Genomic DNA, 20,964 nt, shown 5'->3' with positions numbered 1-20,964 from the left:
CTCGTTGGCTGTTAATCGGCAGTCAATTTCTCTAGGTTCCTCTATTATACTTAATTCCCCCTCCTATCTCGTAAAAACCATTTGATCCCCTCCCCCCCTCCCCCCGCAGAAAAAATGATCCTCCGACCCTCTAGGCGATCTACAATGACTGGTTACGAAAGACATATGCAAATTTGCTCTAGTGTTGTATTTCGCGGAAATCAGGGAACGAAACCAATATTCCCTGTTTCTCATGGTGCTGGCGTGTCGTTGATGAGTAGCTGTGAAAAGGCTTTTCGATTTCATTGCTATCAAGTCACTTTAGTGGATGAGACCTTGTCTACTCAGAGCCAAGCGTGTGCGTAGCGTGCCCCATTAACTGAAATGGAGGTTCACCAACGTTGAGGTGAGTGATGTATCAGAGTATACGGTACCACACTAGCTGAATAACTAACGAAACAAAATATTACCTTACTAATGAGAAGTGCCAAGGCTCATTCGTAGGAAGTAATTCAATCTCACATGGAAAACGAATAAAGGGGGTTAGTTTCTAAAGAAACTGTGGTGCTGCGTCGGTAGGAGAGTATAACAGAGAAATTTAGTATTATCAACTGAGTTGATAACGTAAATTAACCACCGTAAAGAGATTCAAAGCTGACGTGTTAGGCGTCAGCCCTTCGCCATTCGCTCTGACGAAGGGCTAACACTCGAAACGTCAGCCTTTAAACTCTTTACTGAGGTTAATTTACGCCTGTTTCTCTTTTACCTGATAAAACAAAACATTTGAATGCTTTTCTATTTGATTTTGTTCTCGTCTTGAATCGACACTAAAACATAAGCTATTTCGTAAGTGGATGCGGAAAAAAGTTCTACCTTGCTAGGCGTAAGAATTATACTGCGTGGGCAACTGGAGATATACTCAGGCGAACACTTAACAATAATAACTCATTCGAAGACTACATTTCTGATGAGTTTAAATGAAACCACACTGCTTATTATGGACTGACATAAGGATCTCTATGTCAACAAGGCGAGGAATGGTTTCTCCAAACGCCTCATGACGATGGTCTCAACTTGTGCTTCGTTCATGGCTTTAAAAAATTGACATGCATTAAGAATATGGCCGTGCTCACTCAATGCCATCCTCTTTCCCTGTCGTGGTACGACATTGATTGTTGGGCCAGCAAGTATTATTCAATCGCACAAGAATGGAGTGTTTTCTTTCGCTTGCGATCTGAAGTACTGATTTGCCTCATATTTGTTATTCGTCTAAAGTGCGAGGAACTTGCAGATCTTGCATTGTGATGGAGGCTCGAGCTTGGATTACGTTGTCTACCATGCGAGCGTCCAAAAACACGAGATATCTCAGCATTAACATTTGATTGAGTTGGCTGACATTTGTTCTGATAATACTCGTACTTCCTCAAGAAGGTGACACAGTTGCTGTTATGATTGCTGCACCATTTGCTCGAATCCGACAGCGAACGAGGACTCCTCGAGGATGAGAGAATTTCCCGCCAAAATACACTCCGCTGCCTAGCTGTTGCTCACCGGCTCAGAAAAAGCAGTCGATAAATCCGCATAGTGATTTCTCTTTGTCAACAGTTAATATTTATTTCTCGGTATATTGCTACGTCAGTCTTTTTCTCAATTAATGTTTTTTCACTCTCGATGGGTAATTTAAAATCTCGCATGACAGTTTTTTATTCTCGCACAATGATTTCTATTTCTCATGCAGTAATTTCCCAATCTCACATATCGATCACTGAAACTCGAAAGGTAATTTTGGACTTAACCCACTTTTGTCGTGAATGGCTTGTCATATGAAATGGTGTCATGTTGTGGGTCACGTCTAGCATCTTTTTGGCTCTGTGAAGACGGCTCTTAAAATGTTTTTCAAATTTCATGGAAACGTTTAAACTTCGAATAAGAAAAAACCGCGCCGTTCAGTTCGAGATTTTAACTCTAAATGCACCTCCATGTAAAACTCGGGATTCCGATCCAACCGTGACTTGAGACTTGCCCTCGCATGCTAACAATAGATGGATTATATTGCATATGACGTGTACTTAGCAATGATGCCGAGAGAGAAGTCCATTGTGTATTTGTTTATATTTTCTCCAAGTTTCTGAGAAAATCCGGAATAATTTCTTGTCAATATGTTTTGAATCCGTCACAGGTACTTTACGTCATTGGAATACTTTAGTTTTTAACTACAGACGTGTATAGCTTCGTTCTTGAAGCAGCAAATATTGCTTAAAGAAGAAAATGCAAGTCAATTGAAAGTCACTATATTCATATTACTGGACTGTTAAGGTTAACTAGCTTGAGCAATCGTGCCAGCGGAGGCACCAGAGGTCTGATCAAGCACTTTTAATTCATTCGGTCATTTGGTCACGCTTTTAAATAACGGTAGGCATGTTTGGGCTTACGGGACAACTGACCTTGGAAGAGTGAACATATTTTTAGAATGCTTACCGAAACAATTTCACGAGACATTCGAAATAAACAACAAAGTACGTACAAAACCAATATTCAAGAACTCGCTAAAACCTAAACATCACTTTCCATTGACGACTCTAAGCAAGGTTAAGGACAAACCCAAACACGACTATTGATGACGAATATCGTGCGAGAGTTAAGCCATATTACAATGGTCGAGGACAAATCACTGAAAAGATAAAAATAAATGTGTGGTCTTGCAGCATATGACAAACCAAGGGTCACAAGGATTTCAACATAATCTAACAGGCCTAAACAAATCCCAAACACTCAGTCAGAACATTTCTAAATTTAGTAGTTCCCAAACACTTCTAATGTTGGTAGTTTAATGGAAAGTGATTAGCTGCCAATGTACCACGCAAATTTCCGATTTTTAATGCACGACATATATCAAATTCCGAAAGACACGTAAGGGCTTCCTTGAGAGCGGAATCAAAACTAATAACTTCACAATCAGAGTTCCCGACGTGTATAGCTTCGTTCTTGAAGCAGCAAATATTGCTTCAAGAAGAAAATGCAAGTCAATTGAAAGTCACTATATTCATATTACTGGACTGTTAAGGTTAACTAGCTTGAGCAATCGTGCCAGCGGAGGCACCAGGGGTCTGATCAAGCACTTTTAATTCATTCGGTCATTTGGTCACGCTTTTAAATAACGGTAGGCATGTTTGGGCTTACGGGACAACTGACCTTGGAAGAGTGAACATATTTTTAGAATGCTTACCGAAACAATTTCACGAGACATTCGAAATAAACAACAAAGTACGTACAAAACCAATATTCAAGAACTCGCTAAAACCTAAACATCACTTTCCGTTGACGACTCTAAGCAAGGTTAAGGACAAGCCCATACACGACTATTCATGACGAAAACCGTGCGAGAGTTAAGCCATATTACAATGGTCGAGGACAAATCACTCAAAAAGTAAAAATAAATGTGTGGTCTTGCAGCACATGACAAACCAAGGGTCACAAGACTCTCACAAGGATTTCAAGATAATCGAACAGGCCGAAACAAAACCCAAACACTTAGTCAGAACATTTCTAAATTTAGTAGTTCCCAAAGACTTCTAATGGTGGTTGGCTTGTGGTTCACAGCGGGAGCTTAACCGCACCAATCAGGAACCGTAGACAATGATTTTTCTCGGAAACCATAGAAAATTATTCCCAGAACTCATTGGGAGATTTCCCTGTTGACTGGTTATAAAATTCGTGTCGATTGAAAATCGCAATTCGTGGTTATCTGAAGACAAGCTAACGTTCTTATCCTTCTCAAAACGAATTTGCCTTGTAATAGCTTTGACAGTAGGTCATGGCAGCCGGCGGAACATCGTCACCAACTTCTGCTGGTCTTGGTGGACCCTCAGTGGCGGATCTCTCGAAAGAAAAAACGAATGGCACAAGGTTGGCAAGACTGCTTATTGACGAAGGAACAAAGGTTTTAATGAAATTCTTGCATTCCATGCATCCAGAGTCAACCTTACAGAACGCATTGAACAACAATCGCCCAAAGCTCGATGGGCTGAGGCGGAAGCGAGTAATATTTGATGAACAGTGGGAGAAATTGTTTCCTTCCTCAGGTAAACCGCCAGACTCGAAAGAATTTGACATTACCCTCTTACACTTACTACTCCGTGAAATTTGTCATCTATCGGCTCCTTCGACCGGATGGCGCAAAATGCCTGCCGACACTGATGCCAGCTCTGAAGCCAGCATCGTGCGTATCAAATGCTATAGAAATGAGCTTTGCCACAGTGTTTCTACAGGAGTTCCGAATGACGAATTCGAAGACAAATGGAATAAAATATCTTCGTCTTTGGAAGTACTTGAGATTGCCGCCCATCGGAAGAAACTACAGTCCCTGAAGAGTGCTACCACCGATCACGAAGCTCAATTGGTTGAAAAGGAACTCGAACAGTGGAGGAGGGAGAAAGAACTTGAGAAGATTGGAAAAGTCTCTGAACTCTCCAGTTGTCTTCCTGATGACTTGTCAGAAGAACATGTTATCGGCCGTGGTGATCAAATACAAGACATCAAAGAAAAAGTTGAAAGTGGAACGGCTCCTGTAATTCTGATCACTGGTGGACCAGGATTCGGAAAGACGACCGTAGCAAAGCGAGTGGCCTGTGAATTAGCCAAACCCGAGAATGAAAGAACTGTGTTGTTTTGTAGCTTATCATCAAAGACTACTTTCAACGAAACGACTATGGAAATGATCAACTCATGTCGTAAAGTGGTCAACACGCAGGTACCAGAGAATCCGGGGCAGTGGCTCAAAGACTGGAGCAAACAAATTCAAGAGCAGGTCACTTTTGTTCTTGACAATGCAGATGGTGTCATCGAGTCTGAAGATCGAGAGTTGTTCCTCAATTTCTTACGTGATGTAAGAATGTTTTCGCGACAAAATGTCACATTTGTGATAACTACAAGAAGAACATTTCAAAATACCGACCTGAAACTAAAAGAAGTCAGGCTACACGAGTTGTCAAACGAACAGGCCAGAAATCTTCTAGTTGCTCAAGTTCACCTCCACGAACAAGATTTCCAGCAACAACTCTCTAAAGCGGAGCGCATTGTAGAACTTTGTGGCTGTGTTCCTCTGGCCCTGTGCATTGTTGGATCTCTACTTTCAGATTACACCGAAGAAACCCTGATTAAAAAACTGGAGAAAGAACCACTTGCTGTACTAGAAGACGATGAAAGATCTGTAGAAAAGGCTATCAAGACCTCTTTTGATCTATTGACTGAAGCTGGACAAGAAGCCCTCGTTCTAATGTCAACTTTCCAGGGGTCTTTTGACTCAGGTGCTGCCGAGGCTGTAATGAAAGCGTGCTCGGTTCCTGGAATTCAGCCCATCAAGATTATTCGCGCCTTGAAAAAGAGTTCGCTCATCGAGCAACCAAGTTCCCAAAGGTATCAAATGCATCCACTCATTCACTTGTATGCAAGGAAGATTGGTCAAGCCAAGTATGCCGATCTTTTAGCTAAAGGAGAAAAACTGGCCTGTATTTATTACATGGCTTGCCTTGCGAACAACGCCGAATTGTACTGGAAAAGAGGCAGTTGCAAGGAATCCCTTTTTTCATTTAACAAGGACAGAAACAATTTCGAGCATTTTCTTCGTATTTATGCCCAAGGAAGGGAGAAAAAGGATGTAGAAATTATGGAACGCTCTCAAACTCTTTTGGAGAGTTTTCCACAGAAGTGCATGTATTTGGAAAAGTGTCTTCATCCAAAGAATTATGCTCAGTTCCTTGAACAGTTACTGGACACATTTGACTCAACTGTTCAGCCAATGCATGTTGTAGAACTTTCGTGTCTTCTTGGACATGAATATAGGAAGAAAGACAAAAAGAGGTACTGCGAACTTATGCAGAGAGCGGAAGAAATTTATCGCCTGAATGCTGCAAAGTTTAGAGAAAATCCGTTATCAGAAGTTTACTTTCACAACAGTTATGCACGCTTCCTTTCCGATAATAAAGATCCTAAAGAAAACCAAAGAATTGATCACGAGATTCAATCAGCTCTAGAAGTCAGCAGTAAGAGTTTGGGTGATCTTCATCCAGAAACAGCAGCAACTCTTCTTTTTTCGGGAATCTTTGCCAAGCGCCGCAAGGAACGTGATACAGCTAAAGAACAGCTTACAAAGGCGTTAGAAGTCTTTCAACAGAGCCTTGGTAAACATTTTATGACAGCCGAAGCCCTGAAAGCCATTGCGGACTTTCGTTTTTTTCTCGGTGGAGAAAGAAAAGAAGACGACTTAAAATTTTGCCTCGAGTATTATAAAAAAGCCATAGAAATGTTCGACGATCTTGTTGAGGGTGGAAGCAAAGAAAGCATCCTGACTTTGAAGAATTGCGCAATTTGTCACCAGAGAATAGGATACTTTGATGAGGCAATGGCTTTATTCACAAAGGTAGAACAAGTTGCCGAGAGAGAATTAGAAGAGAATCACAAATGGAAGGTCGAAATCAAGACTTTATGGGCCATCTTACATGACGAGATAAGAAACAAGGATAAAGCGAAAGAAATGATGCTTGAAGGACTGTCGATGGCCAAAAAACTAGACATGCCAATTGAAAAGATGAGAAACAAAGACCCGATACGATCGTTTATCAACCGTTATCCAGATGAGTTCCCTGAGACGGAATTTCCAAGTAAGTAACGTATCCAAGGTAGTAGTTAATACAGGGCTTCCGATGACTCAAACCTAGCCCAGGCCTACTCGAACCAAAACTGATTTGCCAAAGACCTCCGTCATGTAGTTAGTATTATTTCATCCTCGATATCTCAAGTCTCTCAATAACTCGAACCAGTTTTCGTTTTCCTTGCGGATATTTTCCAAATAATATTTCCTCGGCAACTTGAAACAACAACGAATAAAGAGCTCTACTGCTGTGGGGCGCGTTGAATTGATTTGAGGCAGGCGTGTCCTCCTGCGCTGTTGTAATTCCTGATATCTACCGCGGTGTCTTCAATTTTCAGGAGGAGAAAAGAAGAAAGGAAAAAGAAGATGAGAGGGAAAAAGAAGAACAGCAGTCAGGATTTACAATAACAATTTTAGTAAAGGTTAACGTCTCTGGCTATAGATTTATTTATATGAGACTATATGGAACCGACGTTTTAACAAGGCATTAGACAGGCTCCCAAAGCTCCTAATGTTTTTCAAATATGTTTTCATCTTCCTTAAAAAAACGTTTTCGGGATCAGATTCCTTGAGTAAATCACGCTGGTGTACGGCAGTATTAATAGAATACCGCAGAAGAATAACGCAATTTCTAAATAATCCGCCACATGCCTGACGATAAGATATTGTATACTTTTTATGGACAAACATTTTCATTTCAAAGAAAGTTAATTTCTGTTATTTGATTCGTCAATCTTTTTGGAGCTTATAAGTAAGAGCAGCACCATCCTGCAATTAATTCATTTAATTAGGGTCGGCTATCCCTCCTAGACCCCAGGTTGGAAGGGCAAATGGAGCAAAACAGTCGCTGACAAGGAAAGGAATCGATATCTGTTATGTCCTTCCATATGGGATCGATGCCGAGAAAAGACAAGATTCTCTTCATGTGCCTCCTCGATAACTAAATTTGATTAGAGTGCATACATATCACAATGTAAAGATAACCCCTGTGTTGTCAGTTTCTTAAGCAAATTCATCATGCCGTTTATTCTAATTCTGAGAAGGCTCGTTAACGTCTTTAACTCGGGATATTTTCATGATCAATGCTATTTGCATTATGAAATACTTTCTACTCTCAAAAGAAATTGGCTTTTTTTATCAATCAAATAAATAGTCTCAATTATTTGCACTCCGCATTCTTATTTGGCTTTGGACTTGAAGTGCGAGAGGTCGCAGCCAATCTTCTGAAATAAATAATGTCTCATGGAAATTTAATTAGTCACGTCTGAGAACTTGGCATAACAATTTTCTGGCTAAGAACTTTGATGCAATTAACCATGTTGGTTTGTTAGAAATAAACATTTTACGATGGTCTGCTCTTCAAGCCTTCTCGGTATGTTCTTTGCGTCAGCTTTGCGTCAGCTTTGCGTCAGCTTTGCGTCAGCTTTGCGTCAGCTTTGCGTCACGTTGTTCCTTGCGTCAGCTCGTGCCGGCATTTATTAAGACGACATTCTTGGCAGCCCGATACATCCGGCTGAATTGAAAACATTTCTTGGAATCTGCCTCCAGGACAGATCGATTTCCTAAGAATTTTGTACTATCACAATAATTTTATTTAAGCTTCCATAAAAACTGCTTGAATTTCACGTGTACCACGTTTCTGTCCCTCTTTTAAACATGGAAATACCATAATTAGTAGAGGAAGATATTACTTCTTTATCTAATAACCTCAAATTCCCAAGGGAACGAGCAGTACTGACAAGTGAAACGAAAATTTTGTTAATGATGTCGTTTACTAATTGGACATAAAAAAATCATCTTGAATCTCCAACCGTGAAAAACACCTATGAGACCTGTCATTATTTATGGCCGGGGAGGGGGTGGGGTGTCGTGGGATTTTAGTTGTGCCCATGACCTCATTCGTTGGCTGTTAATCGGCAGTCAATTTCCCTAAGTCCCTCCATTATACTCAATTCCCCCTCCTATCTCGTAAAAACCATTTGATCCCCTCCCCCCCTCCCCCCGCAGAAAAAATTACCCTCCGACCCTCTAGGCGGTCTACAACGACTGGTTACGAAAGACATATGCAAATTTGCTCTAGTGTTGTATTTCCCGGAAATCAGGGAACGAATCAATATTCCCTGTTTCTCAGAATGCTAGCGTGTCGTTGATGAGTAGCTGTGAAAAGGCTTTTCGATTTCATTGCTATCAAATCACTTCAGTGGATGAGACCTTGTCTACTCAGAGCTAAGCGTGTGCGTAGCGTGCCCCATTAACTGAAATGGAGGTTCACCAACGTTGAGGTGAGTGATGTATCAGAGTATACGGTACCACACTAGCTGAATAACTAACGGAACAAAATATTACCTTACTAATGAGAAGTGCCGAGGCTCATTCGTAGGAAGTAATTCAATCTCACATGGAAAACGAGTAAAGGGGGTAAGTTTCTAAAGAAACTGTGGTGCTGCGTCGGTGGGAGAGTATAACAGGGTAATTTAGTATTATCAATTGAGTTGAAAACGTAAATTGGCCACCGTAAAGAGTTTCAAAGCTGACGTTTTAAGCGTCAGCCCTTCGCCATTCGCTCTGACGAAGGGCTAACACTCGGAACGTCGGCCTTTAAACTCTTCAAAGTTACAGTGGTTAATTCATGGTATCGCCTGAACTTAGTTGATAATACTTAATTCACTTGAAAAACGCCTGTTTCGCTTTTAGCAGATAAAACAAAACATTTGAATGCTTGTCTATTTGATTTTGTTCTCGTCTTGAATCGACACTGTAAAACATTGGCTATTTCGTAAGCGGATGCGGAAAAAAGTTTTACCTCGTTAGGCGTAAGAATTATGCTGCGTGGGCACCTTAAGATATACTCAGGCGAACACTTAACAATTATAACTCATTCGAAGAATACATTCTTGATGAGTTTAAATGAAATCACACTGTAATGCTTGTATGATTTTCAGAGAAAATCACGCGAATTCCTTGAGTTTGAAGAAAACAAGGTAAAATTTCCGCACAGCCTCGTCCTACATTATGCATTCGGTTCTTGGATAGAGAAAACAATGGCAAAAACATTACAGTATGCCATTGGAAGAACAGATTTGTTTTAAAATAGTATGGAGCTGTGCGGAAATTTTACCGAAAACAAAATACAACTTTTATGCATGATTGAAATAGCTCAACTTATGGCTAAAAATATTTCATATAAAGATATTTCATCATCATAAAACCGTAAACATAAAGATGTGAAAGAGTTTTATGCTATTGTGGCAATCTTTGCGTGACCAGCTCTTCATTAGAGACGTTTCATCACAAACTTTCGTTTGCGTCGCGCGGAATTAAATTCAACTCCATAGGTATCACACAATATCAGTTCGGTGAGGTTTGATGAACTTAGAGGCTGTGGAGCAACTATCTTAAGATTAAAGTGGACTGGAAAGGGTTCTGACGACGAACTTAAAAACAGCTCAATTGTTATGACTGAGGCAGATGCAAATTTAAGATAGTATTTTAATGAGTAATTCAGGAAACTAGAAAGTGATTTATTGCAACCTCTTTTCTTAGAGTTCAGAAGGCGTTTTCGTCGACTTAAATCTCACCGATTAGTCAGTCCAGCACGTTAGCATAGCCGTCATCAGCCCACTGACAGGAAACGTCTCCAAATACTTTGCAAGCAAAATTTTCCGAAGAGTCACGGTTGAGAAAGTAGAGAACATGAGTACTGTTTACGACGTATCAGAGGCGAAAACGAATGGTACAAAACTAATACGACTTCTGTTTGATGGAGGAACACACGTCCTACGCAATTTTTTACATTCTGTTTACCCACCGGATAAATTGCAGGGCATATTGAAAAAAAATGAGGCAAAGCTTCTAAGGCTGAAGAGGAAACATGTAATATCTGAAAACCAGTGGGAAATGTTATTTCCTACCTCCGGCGACCCACCGGACACGGAAACGTTCGATATTACATTTTTACATCTCTTGCTCCGCGAAATTTGCCATCTTACGGCCCCTTCAACTGGATGGCACAACATGCCTGCAGACGATGATAATAGCCTGGAGGCAAACCTTGTCCGAATAAAATGCTTTAGAAATGAGCTGTGCCACAGCGTCTCTACAGGAATTGCAAACACTGAATACGAGGACAAGTGGAACAAGATTGCGTCTTCTTTAGAGGCACTTGAAATGAGTGTCCAGAGAAAGAAATATGCAGAGAAAATTGAGGCGCTGAAGAAAGATCCCATTGATCACGATGTCCAGCGGCGCCTGGAAGAACAAGCTAAGATATGGGAAAAGGTGCGGGAACAAGAAAAGATTGACACGACGATTTTCAGCACCCGAAGCTGTCTACCGGACAGAATACCAGAAGAATGCGTATTTGGCCGCAACCAAGAAATAGAGCGTGTCAAGAAAATGGCTGAGGGTGGGGACATCGCTGTTGTCCTGGTTACTGGTGGACCTGGATTTGGAAAGACGACTGTGGCTAAAAGAGTGGCTCATGAATTGGCAAAATCAGAGAAGGAAGGGACTGTGCTATTTTGTGGTTTACTAACGAAGACAAATTTCAACGAAGTGGCGGTAGAAATGATCAATTCTTGTAGTACAAACAGCACGCAAGTACCAGAGAATCCGGGGCAGTGGTTAAGAGACTGGAGCAAACGAGTTCAAAACCAGGTCACGTTTGTTCTTGACAATGCAGATAGCGTCCTTGAGTCGAGCGATCGAGAATCATTTATAAGCATCTTATCTGACGTAAGAAAGTTATCGAGGCAAAAGGTGGCATTTGTCATAACTGCAAGGAAAACATTTGAGAATCCCGACCTGCAGTCTTGCGAAGTCAGATTGGGCCCTTTGTCCGCCGAACAGGCAAGAAATCTCCTCATTTCTAGGGTGAAAGTCTATGGAGATGCTCCGCAGAACCTTTCCAGGGCAGATTACATCGCCAAAAATCTATGTGGCTGCGTCCCTCTAGCACTTTGCATCGTTGGATCCTTGCTATCAGACTATTCTGAAGAAACGCTCATAGAAAGCCTTGAAAAGGAACCATTAGCGGTTTTAGAGGACGACCAAAGATCTGTTGAAAAGGCCATCAAGACTTCGTTTGACCTTTTGAACAAACCCGAACAAGAGACTTTCATTCTCTTATCTTTGTTCCAAGGTCCATTTGATCTTAATGCAGTCCAAGCTGTGACGAAGGCGGAATGTTCAATCTCCGGGGCTTTGCCTATCTCCATCCTGCGCTCATTAAAAAATAGATCTCTTGTGGAGAAGCCTTATTTCCACAGATATCAGATGCATCCACTCATTCAGTCATATGCAAAGAAGATTGGTCGAGACAAGTATGACAAACTTTTGGCAATGGGCGAAGAACTGGCTTGTGTACACTTTATGTTGCGCCTTGCGAATAATGCTAATAGTTACTGGGGTAAGAACACCTGCAAGGATTCCCTTGTATCATTTCAGGAAGACAAGTACAACTTCGAATATTTTCTTCAAATTTACGCTCGAGGTAGGGAAGAACAAGATCCAGAGATCGTGAATGGCTGTGAACTCTTTCTGAACAGTTTTCCGCAGAAATGCATGTATTTGGAAAGATGTCTTCATCCAAGGTTCTACACTGAGATCCTTGAAAGATTATTGAAAACATTTGACTCTGGAATCCAACCAGTGTATGTGGTAGATCTTTTGTGTCTTCTTGGTCATGAATACAGGAAAAAAGGAGAACAAGAGAAGTACAAAGAAGTCATGGATAGAGCGGAACAAATTCGTTTGGTGAGTGACGCTGCATTCGCGACAAAACCGCTATCAGAAGTCTATTTTCACAACAGCAATGCTCGCTTCCTTTCATATAAAAAAGACATTAAAGAGAACAAACGGATTGAAGAGGAGACTGCAATGGCTTTGAAAATATCCGGTGAACAGCTTCATGATCATCCGGAAAGAGCAGCGACTCTCCTCCTTTCAGGAATTATTTCAAAGCGCTGCAAGCAGTTCGATGCGGCCAAAAAACTGTTCAAAGAAGCGTTGGAACTCTTTCAAAAGAGCCTTGAGATACATTTTATGACTGCCGAAACCCTAAAGGCCACTGGAGACTTTTACTTCTTTCTTGCTGAAAAGTCCGAAGTCGACTTTGAAATCTGTCTTTATTATTATAAAGCTGCTTTGGAAATGTTCGACGTCCTAGGAGTGGGTGGAAGCAAAGAGAGCATCTTGACGCTAAAGAATTTTGGAATTTGTCACATGAAAAGTGAAAACTTTGACGAGGCAATGAATCTTCTCTCGAAAGCAGAGCAAATTGCTGAACGAGAGTTAGAAGAGGACCATACTTGGAAAGTCTCTATAAAGACTTCACTGGCCCTCTTGCTCGAGAAGATGAATTACGTAGAGCGGGCGATAAAAGTAATGCAGGAGGGACTGTTAATGGGAAAATTACTGAATCTGACCATTGACAAGATGGGAAACAAAGACCAACTTCGAGAATTTCTAAACCGGTATCCAGAGAAGTTCCCCGAGACTGAATTCCCAAGTACGTAAATATAGTGTTTTGACAGTGTTTGATTTTGTAACTAGTTAACTAATCCATACGAAGCAGCATTGCAAATGTAGCTTTTGTTTAACCTTGGTAGGAGATTTCCAATGACACCGCGAGGTGCCTTAAAAGCACCCTTTGTTGAATTGGAAACGTTTTCTGATTTATAGCTTATATTTCAAAACTTACTTTGTGGGTCAGAACTTCAACATTTATAACTCAAGTTACCTGATTTGAATATCAACATTCTTTATGAATCAGTATGAATAAGAAACGTCTTTTATTCGCGCCCCATCTGTATCTAAAAATTCCCTCTCTCTTCTTTTCTCGAGATTGCGAGCAGACCATCAAAAATTAAAGTTAAGTTTAGACGCTGCTGAAACACAGTTACGCATGTCAAGCTTCAGTTTAGTATAAAAGGCAATAACTGTACCTCGTAAATTTGTGTAAAAAGGTTGCCATTTTGCTTGATAAGAGAAAAATTTTATCCTCTTTAATTGCACCTTGGTTTTCATAATTTATACTGCGCTGTTCATCTTTCAGGAAGTGTTGCCAGTCGAAAAGGCCATCGATTCGAACAGCCCCATGGGAAGTGGAAAGCTGGATTTGGAAGAGGAAGGCATCAATCAGAAAATTAAGTAAAAGGGTTGTTACTTATGGAGAAAAATTTAAATGATAGCAATGAAAACTCGAAAACTCCTAAACTGAATCTTTAAGATGCGCAAACCATGATGAAAAGGAATCAATCAATCAATGAAATGACTGCTGCAAATCGAATTTACTGTAATAGTTTTTCAACAAGAGAAAATAGGGATCTCTTGGAAACAACCATTAATCTCTTAATATAACTTTTTCCTCATATGTGAAAAAAAAAATTTACTCATTCTAATGTGAGAACCCAGTTACTGACGATTAGCTTACCAATCAAATATGCTCTGAGGTGAGCTAAAAAAATTTGTTGTCATTTTGTTTCAAGGAATGTGCATTTATTGATTAAGTCTCTCCACTGAATCGTGTGGACCGATTTGTCAGAAATTCACAATATGGTTCAGCACTGAGTCCAATGGAAGGCATGAAATCTTACAGTCATTTCGTTTTGTAAATGTGGTTGTCTAGCAAATAAGCACGGAGTCATCACTGTTATTGCCAATAGGCCAAAAGAGGCTGGTGAGCTCATTTTAACCATAAAATTGCGCCCTTTTTGCACCTGAACAATTTTTTTTAGACTATAAAAACAAGGAATACCTTTGTGGCTTAACGTTGATTTGTATAAGGAAACCAATCGATCAATCAAACCGTTAAAATTGTCAAGCGCTCGAAAACAATTCACAATGCACAACGCCGTTTAGTGTCGGTCAGGTGGTTATAGTGTACCTTATCGTGTCACAGTGAACCGTAACCGACTCCTGTCAGTGTGCCTCGCGCTAATAGGGATTTACGGTCGTATGATTTTATTGTATTAAATACTTTTTGTCAAATAGATACCATGTTACTATGCGTTTGTTCAGTTATACAGTGGAACCCCGCCAACTCAGATCGATCCGGTTGCCCTTAACCCATTTTTTCGGTCCTTTACTATCAGCTAACTCGAACCCTCGGTAGTTTGAACCATTTTTTGTTTCCCTTGGGAGTTCGAGTTAACGGGGTTCTACTGTAGATAACAGATGACGTCAAATGTAGTAAAGACCATATGAGGCGCAGCCTCAAAAAGTGTTCAACAGTCTAGTTCCTTTTTAAGGAAAAATTCATTTAACTTGTAACCTTTGAACAGTGCATGATAAAATACTGTCTTTTGGTCTCCACATCTTTCGATGTCTGGGTTGTTTGATTTCTTATGCTCCACCAGTTAAAATTTCGCGATCGTGTCCTCTCTAAGTTAAGTTTCATCATAACTTTCTGTAATACGGAAGCTGTGCACTGGCGCCAATCCCATGAAGTCATATGCTTAAGCTAAATAGACCCGCAGTACCTCGTCCCTGTTTGACTGATTTGTATTCCTGAATAGAGCATGTAAAAGTGATCAAAACTCATAAGTAAATAAAACGATTGTATTAATCATTCAGATTTTATGTCTCATCAAAGTGCTTTTCAGAGTTACGGGGAATTTGTCTGGGTAATTAAGTCGACAGGTTCGCTTTTCACACTTTCTGGTTGAATTTTACGCAGAGCGACGTTTCCAGGCACAATATCCTTGTGAAATCCTAAGTTTATTGTCGGCATCCCCGACTTTGACATCGGCAATTGTTCGGACTTCACATAAACCTCGCTGCCGAAGTATTTAATCGGCTCGTCGTGGAAAGGTTCGGTCCTTCGTCTCAGTAAAGGCAGCAACAAGGCAACAGAAATGAGCAAACCCCCCATCGAGAGGACTGCAAGTCCTGTTATCACAAAAACGTCTATGAAGAGATTAATTTGGCTCAATTCATGTCTTTCTTCCGATGTTAAATGTGTGTTTCTAGCTATGGAGGGTTTCTGCGGAACCAAAAATCCCATAAGAATTGCTAGGACTCCAATGATTAGCAAAATACAGCCAAACGCAACACCCCAGTTGCAGCCGTCTGGCGATTGTGTTTTCCTTGCGCGAGGAGGGGCACATTCGCAACAAGGCTCCGGCTGAGGTCTCGGGTCGTACAAATATTTGTGGTACCCTCGTATGAGTCCAAATCGTGGGCCGTAGCTTCTGTCTGGGTAATGATAATATGAAGGTGGTGCTTGAAAATTTTGATTATGTGCGGCGTGTTGAAGATGCCTAGGAGCGTTCGGTGCATTGTTCAAAGTTTTATGGTTCGAATAAAAATTAGCAGTATTCGCATGGTTCGAAGTAGGCAGAGATTTTTGTTGATGATCAAAGGCCATGATGCACGTCTCGTCTATAGTGATCTTCCATTATGGAGTTACTGTATTACGTGTTCTTTCTTTGGGCGTAATTTGCATCGCTTTTCGCAGAGCTGTCGGGGCTGATCCTCAGAAAATGGTTGGGTCAGCGCTAATATAATTCCTAAGAGTTTTTGCCGCCGTCGATGTAAATCCCATCCACATTAGGCTTCTCTTTAAGATTTTCTGAATCGTCTCGTGGTTTAGGAGCAGTATTGAATAAAAACTATGAGGATTTTATCGACGGTAGACACAAACAGAAAAAAACCCGTTGCGATATCTAAAGGCAAGAATCATAGACCTCTTTTTCTAACAAACCAGTCGAAAGAGCCAAGTGTCTGCCCAACCTGTGAAGAAAGTCCTCTATTTTGAATATATTTTCTTGTTTTTTCCCGATAAATGATAATGACTGATGGTAGAGTGCATCTCCATAGCGCCTTCAAGCCTTCACTGGTATTCACCCGCACACAGTTGAATAATTTATAATAATATTTCAATGCGGTGTCAATGATAATGGACTGTGATTGGCTGATCGGAGGTCAGACAAAAGGTTAATTTTAAGACTATTGTTTAAATTGATGGTTGCTCAATTCAAGAGACAAAGACCGACCAAAAAAAAATTTGTATTTATCTTAGTCTGTGAAATTTTACTCAGCGACAGATACATGCAACATTTGTTCGTTTTTAAATGCCTTGTATCCACAAGTACAGAACACTTATTAAACAAAGTGCTACTTTCCGGAAAATTTTATTTATTCGTTTCAGAGGTTTATTTAAGATAGATAAATTCAGAAAGTTAATTAAAAAATAAGAGTTTCGTCATGCAAACACGACTGTTAAAAGATGGCGCTAACATGAAAAAACTAGTTTAGAAGAAGTTGTAAGCATTGTTTCATCCCATCGACTTAAGAGGTGAGTGGCCGTAAAGTGAAGTGGGAGAAAGGAAGGGAAAAGATAGGGGAATGGAAGAGAGATGTAGTCATCTGTGTAACTAGATTTCTGTGCACCCTTACTTCTGTCAAGGGTGCACATCAGGATTTCTGATCTGTGGCGTTCTTTTCGAGCAAATCCATTTCCAGATCAGTGATCTATCAAATCCACCCTGGACAAGGATTCATCGGATCACTGATCTTCGTGATCTAAAGACAGATCATTGGATCACTGATCCAACGCGTTCCTTTGGGCGAAGGACCCGAAATTAATCATTTTTCCCAGCGGCGCTGAATTTCAAACAAGTAGGTACTTCATATATTGACCGGAAAGATTGTTGGCAATCGCTCCACAAATTCTGCGATAAACACGAAATAAAATCGATTTTGTAATATTAAATCGATTGGCCACTGATCGCAGGTATTCAGGGTTCCCAAGTATCCATACATAATCAATACTTGCTTCTGTTTTAATTCCATCGTTTGAGTTTACCACGGAAAAATGTGCTTTGTAATGAATAGTGCGCGCTAATAGCCCGTGCAGTTAGACAAGCCATTTAGGAAAGAGTTCAGTAACCCACGTGCATACACAAGTCTTAAAGTAGCGCACTTTTTGGAATTCTCTGAGAGCTCGTCTAAAACTTCGTTCCTTTCATGAGACCAGGATGTAAGGATTACCAGAACATTCGATTGAACAACGGTTTTCGATCAAGTTCTTTTAAAATTTTTTCTCAAAGGCGACCGTGGGAAATTATTATTACTATTGGCGCCAACCTGAGGGATGGAGGGAGTCAGCACAGCAACTGAACTGAGCAACACACCGTTGTGTTATTATTCGGTACTTCCGAATAATAATATGTTCCGAATAATAATGTATTCCGAATAATAATCTCGGAGCGATATCTTCAAGTGCACACTGGGAAGGAATCCTCGCAACTGGCGTTTTCTTTCATTCGCGCTCCCCTTCCGGCCTCATATTTAGATGATCTTTAAGCGACTGCTAAAACAAGGTATGTGCGTTCCTTCTTATTCCCTGCACATCTCATGTCGTTTAGTGGTGGTATAAATGACTTGTTCTCGGGTTGCTTTTAAACACCATGAAAGTTTCGCAATGAATTCTGCCATTACTCTTTTAAAGGATGCAACCAAGATAGAAGACGCAATAGTGCTGAACTGTTGTTTCCTTTTCTTCTAATTAAATCCGTAAGTATTGAACAACTTAAAAATGGTTTGTATGACATCCTGTTGCTTTTGATTGTAGTGATAACAGAGAAAACGTATGCTTTCAACTGACGTCTATTTAGTATGAGGCTTACTTGAAGTAAGCAGTGAAGCTTCTTCAAAGTTTGCGAGACGTTGGTAAGCGAACGATGAGTTTCAGATAAAAATGCATGGACTCTCATGTTACTTGGTTTTTGTTCAATTATCTTTAGTTACCAAGACAAGGCTTATTTAACTCATTAAATAAATAATCTAATTTTTTTTTTTTTTTAAGCTTGTAATAGAAAACTTACAACACCTTAAAACGGAAAGTTTAAAAATTAACTCATGAGGAATATTCATTTCGAATTTGGCACTGTAGTTGAAAACTCGTAATGGAAGGAGAGTTTGTGGTGTTGCATACAAATGTAGGAAAAGCTGTTGTCACGCAACATACCTTGTCACTCTTCATTGAACGAATGGCGATCTGTAAGTATGGGTGGGGCAAGTTGGTGAAATAGATTTTGTTCAATTTTTTTTGACGTTAGGATGCTCTACAAAACTGATGATTTTTAAAGGATATCTTTCGTTGGCTGTCACTGTTATTAAGAATTTCCACCAAAAGCCTTTTAAGATCTTTTTGATATAGAGTCAATAAACGGGAAAGGTTTACTACTATAGTGTACAAGGATATACAGAACTACTGAACAACACCGTTCTATTTGAAAAACAAAGCATTTAATAGCTATGATTCTTAAAGCCAACTTGGCTTTGAGTTTGCCCATTTTTAGGAAAAATGTGAATGCGACTAAACTGGAATAAGCTGGGAAATTAAAGCCGCCCCTACTAAATTTGTTGGATGTCACGCAAGGCCACTTTACTAGAATTAAGAATTGAAACTAAATTAGATAAAGTATTTTGTTTGTAAATCTTCTCGAAAATGCCACTCTCATGGAAAATCTACTTGAAGAATGCTTTCTGCCAATGGGAAAACCGTAGCACAAGAAGGGAAAAATAGAAAAACATTTGGAATAAAGTTATAAGTACTGGCAAACCGTTTACAAGTTTATCGAACGAGGACAGCGGATGGCGGACGGTGGAAAACAGAGACAACATCAGAGATGAATTATTTAAAACTAGGTCACCATAAGTTGAAATGTCTTCGGGATTACTGCTAGAAATCAGTCTGAAAAAGCTTGGAAAGTTTGCATGCATAGACAGATGCAGAATTAAGTACTTGAGTGTGCGGAGTATAAAATTTAGAACACTTAAACAATTTTCAACTCTTTCCGAACTTTTCCAACAAATTTCTAACAGTGATGCGAAGATGTTTCTGCTTATAATGACGTCATTTTCTATACTTTATTTTTTATTTTAATTTTGTTGTTCCGTCCACCATTCTCAGACCGCCGTTTGCAGTCCGCCGTTCCCATCCTCGTTTTGCGGAATCTCTTTGATTTTCACACGTTAACATTTTTTCCAACATATTGCGTTAGGAGTAACTCCTGTCAACTCTAAAGACTATGTATATCTGCTTTTAGCTTGTGTTGTGGTAATCTGTGTACAAAGTAATTTTTAAGTAAGTTCTGACTGAGTAAGAACCATGCCCTTTCAACTTCGCTTTGAACTCAAAAGTCTTTTTCCCTGGTTAAATTGTTAATGCGCGTTGGTGCAACATAAACTTACGGACATCTGAGGGTAACTGAGGGTCACTCAAAGAATAACATGCATATTACAACTTTACACCATTAATAGGATTATTGCTTTACAAATATCAAATAATCTTAATGATTTAACTTTGTTTACAAAGTTGTTAAAGAAATATTTTAAACTTGAACCTTGCTCAATGTTTGCCATCTTTCACTCCGATCCGGGGGATTCCAGTCAAGGTCTCTTGGAGTTTCTGAATATACACAACGGCCTCTCTGACTGTCTGTAATTTTGTCGTCCTCCTTTGATCCTTTAGGGACGGAATAATCTCTTTAAGTTTCTTATATGCTGTCTGTTCTGCTTCTGTCCTCAGTCTGTCTTTGTCTGAATTTCTTTTCCTAGGTTTTTTCGGAGCAGCTCTCTTGTCCGTGTCTGGAACGATTCTTGTTTCACTCGCCATTTTCAAAGTGTGAACCTCTTGATTCATGTATACAAAATTTGGATTTATACCAGGCATACCTTCTCTTTCGTAGAGAAAGTCTCTGTTCTCTGTACAAACAAGGTCGTATGCTTGGGTCTCCATATTACAATCTGTAAAATCGTAGCGAACAGAATTAGAGTTGAGTCTTACGGAATATTTTCAACGCAGAACTAGCTGTAAGATCGAACATAAAGTTCGTGATTGATAACTGTTGGTGCAATGTCAGCTCATGGTCGATTTTCATCTTACCTGAAGTACAAAAGTACGTTTGAATAGACTTAAATTGAATGTGTTTTTGACAGACCGAAGGAAACTACTAGCAACACCACGTGTTCGCCAAGGTCATAGGTAGTCATACAACTGTCAATCAAAATATTGAATTGGTTACGTTAAAAACCCCGGGCGCTGGGTTCACTGTGGTTGTTTTTCTAGTAAAGAAAATCTTATATGTAGTTACTAATCAGCAAGTTCACGCTATTGCTGTCAGTTTATTCTCTAAACTGGAAGGAAAAGTAAAGTCCAGGACACAATCTACAGTACCGTTGCTTCGGGAGCTCCTTCTTATCCAATTCATCCACGGAAAATGCACAAGTTTCATCAACAAATAAAATGCGTCCGGTGCTACGTAGAGTGAAGACTTAGCAGCAGTTTGTCTTACAAGTGAATTTTTAGCCGTTCTGTTTCTTCTTTC

General features: G+C 40.0%; 2 protein-coding genes across 5 annotated transcripts; one reads left to right on the top strand and one right to left on the bottom strand.

Annotated features, from left to right (window-relative positions):
• The first annotated feature begins 179 nt into the window (after positions 1-179).
• LOC131789719 (uncharacterized) lies at positions 180-15,208 on the top strand. 4 transcript variants are annotated; one of them, XM_059106904.2, is made up of 3 exons: positions 180-385; positions 10,172-13,136; positions 13,683-15,208. In XM_059106904.2, the coding sequence occupies exons 2-3, from the start codon at positions 10,322-10,324 to the stop codon at positions 13,775-13,777; spliced, it is 2,910 nt and encodes a 969-aa protein (XP_058962887.2). In that variant the 5' UTR covers positions 180-385; positions 10,172-10,321; the 3' UTR covers positions 13,778-15,208. The 4 variants fall into 4 exon arrangements, with proteins under 4 accessions (XP_058962887.2, XP_066018150.1, XP_058972256.2 ...); XM_066162053.1 differs by lacking the exons at positions 10,172-13,136; positions 13,683-15,208 and adding exons at positions 3,779-6,638; positions 6,967-7,796 and having other exon boundaries at positions 223-385; XM_066162052.1 differs by lacking the exon at positions 180-385 and adding an exon at positions 8,755-8,910.
• Positions 15,177-16,451, bottom strand: LOC131789735 (uncharacterized). Its single transcript, XM_059106914.2, has one exon. The coding sequence runs from the start codon at positions 15,993-15,995 to the stop codon at positions 15,234-15,236; it is 762 nt and encodes a 253-aa protein (XP_058962897.2). The 5' UTR covers positions 15,996-16,451; the 3' UTR covers positions 15,177-15,233.
• Between the last annotated feature and the right edge of the window lie 4,513 nt (positions 16,452-20,964).

This window comes from Pocillopora verrucosa, chromosome 2 (assembly GCF_036669915.1).
Source record: "Pocillopora verrucosa isolate sample1 chromosome 2, ASM3666991v2, whole genome shotgun sequence".
Lineage (NCBI taxonomy): Eukaryota > Metazoa > Cnidaria > Anthozoa > Scleractinia > Pocilloporidae > Pocillopora > Pocillopora verrucosa.
The sequence above is the reverse complement of the archived record's forward strand: the minus strand, read 5'-3'. Positions and strand labels throughout refer to the sequence as shown.

Coding starts and splice junctions, on each gene's coding strand:
- LOC131789735 (XM_059106914.2), bottom strand. CDS start 15,995: ATGGCCTTTGATCATCAACAAAAATCTCTGCCTACTTCGAACCATGCG.
- LOC131789719 (XM_059106904.2), top strand. CDS start 10,322: ATGAGTACTGTTTACGACGTATCAGAGGCGAAAACGAATGGTACAAAA. Junction 13,137..13,682: donor CCCCGAGACTGAATTCCCAA/GTACGTAAATAT, acceptor TTCATCTTTCAG/GAAGTGTTGCCAGTCGAAAA.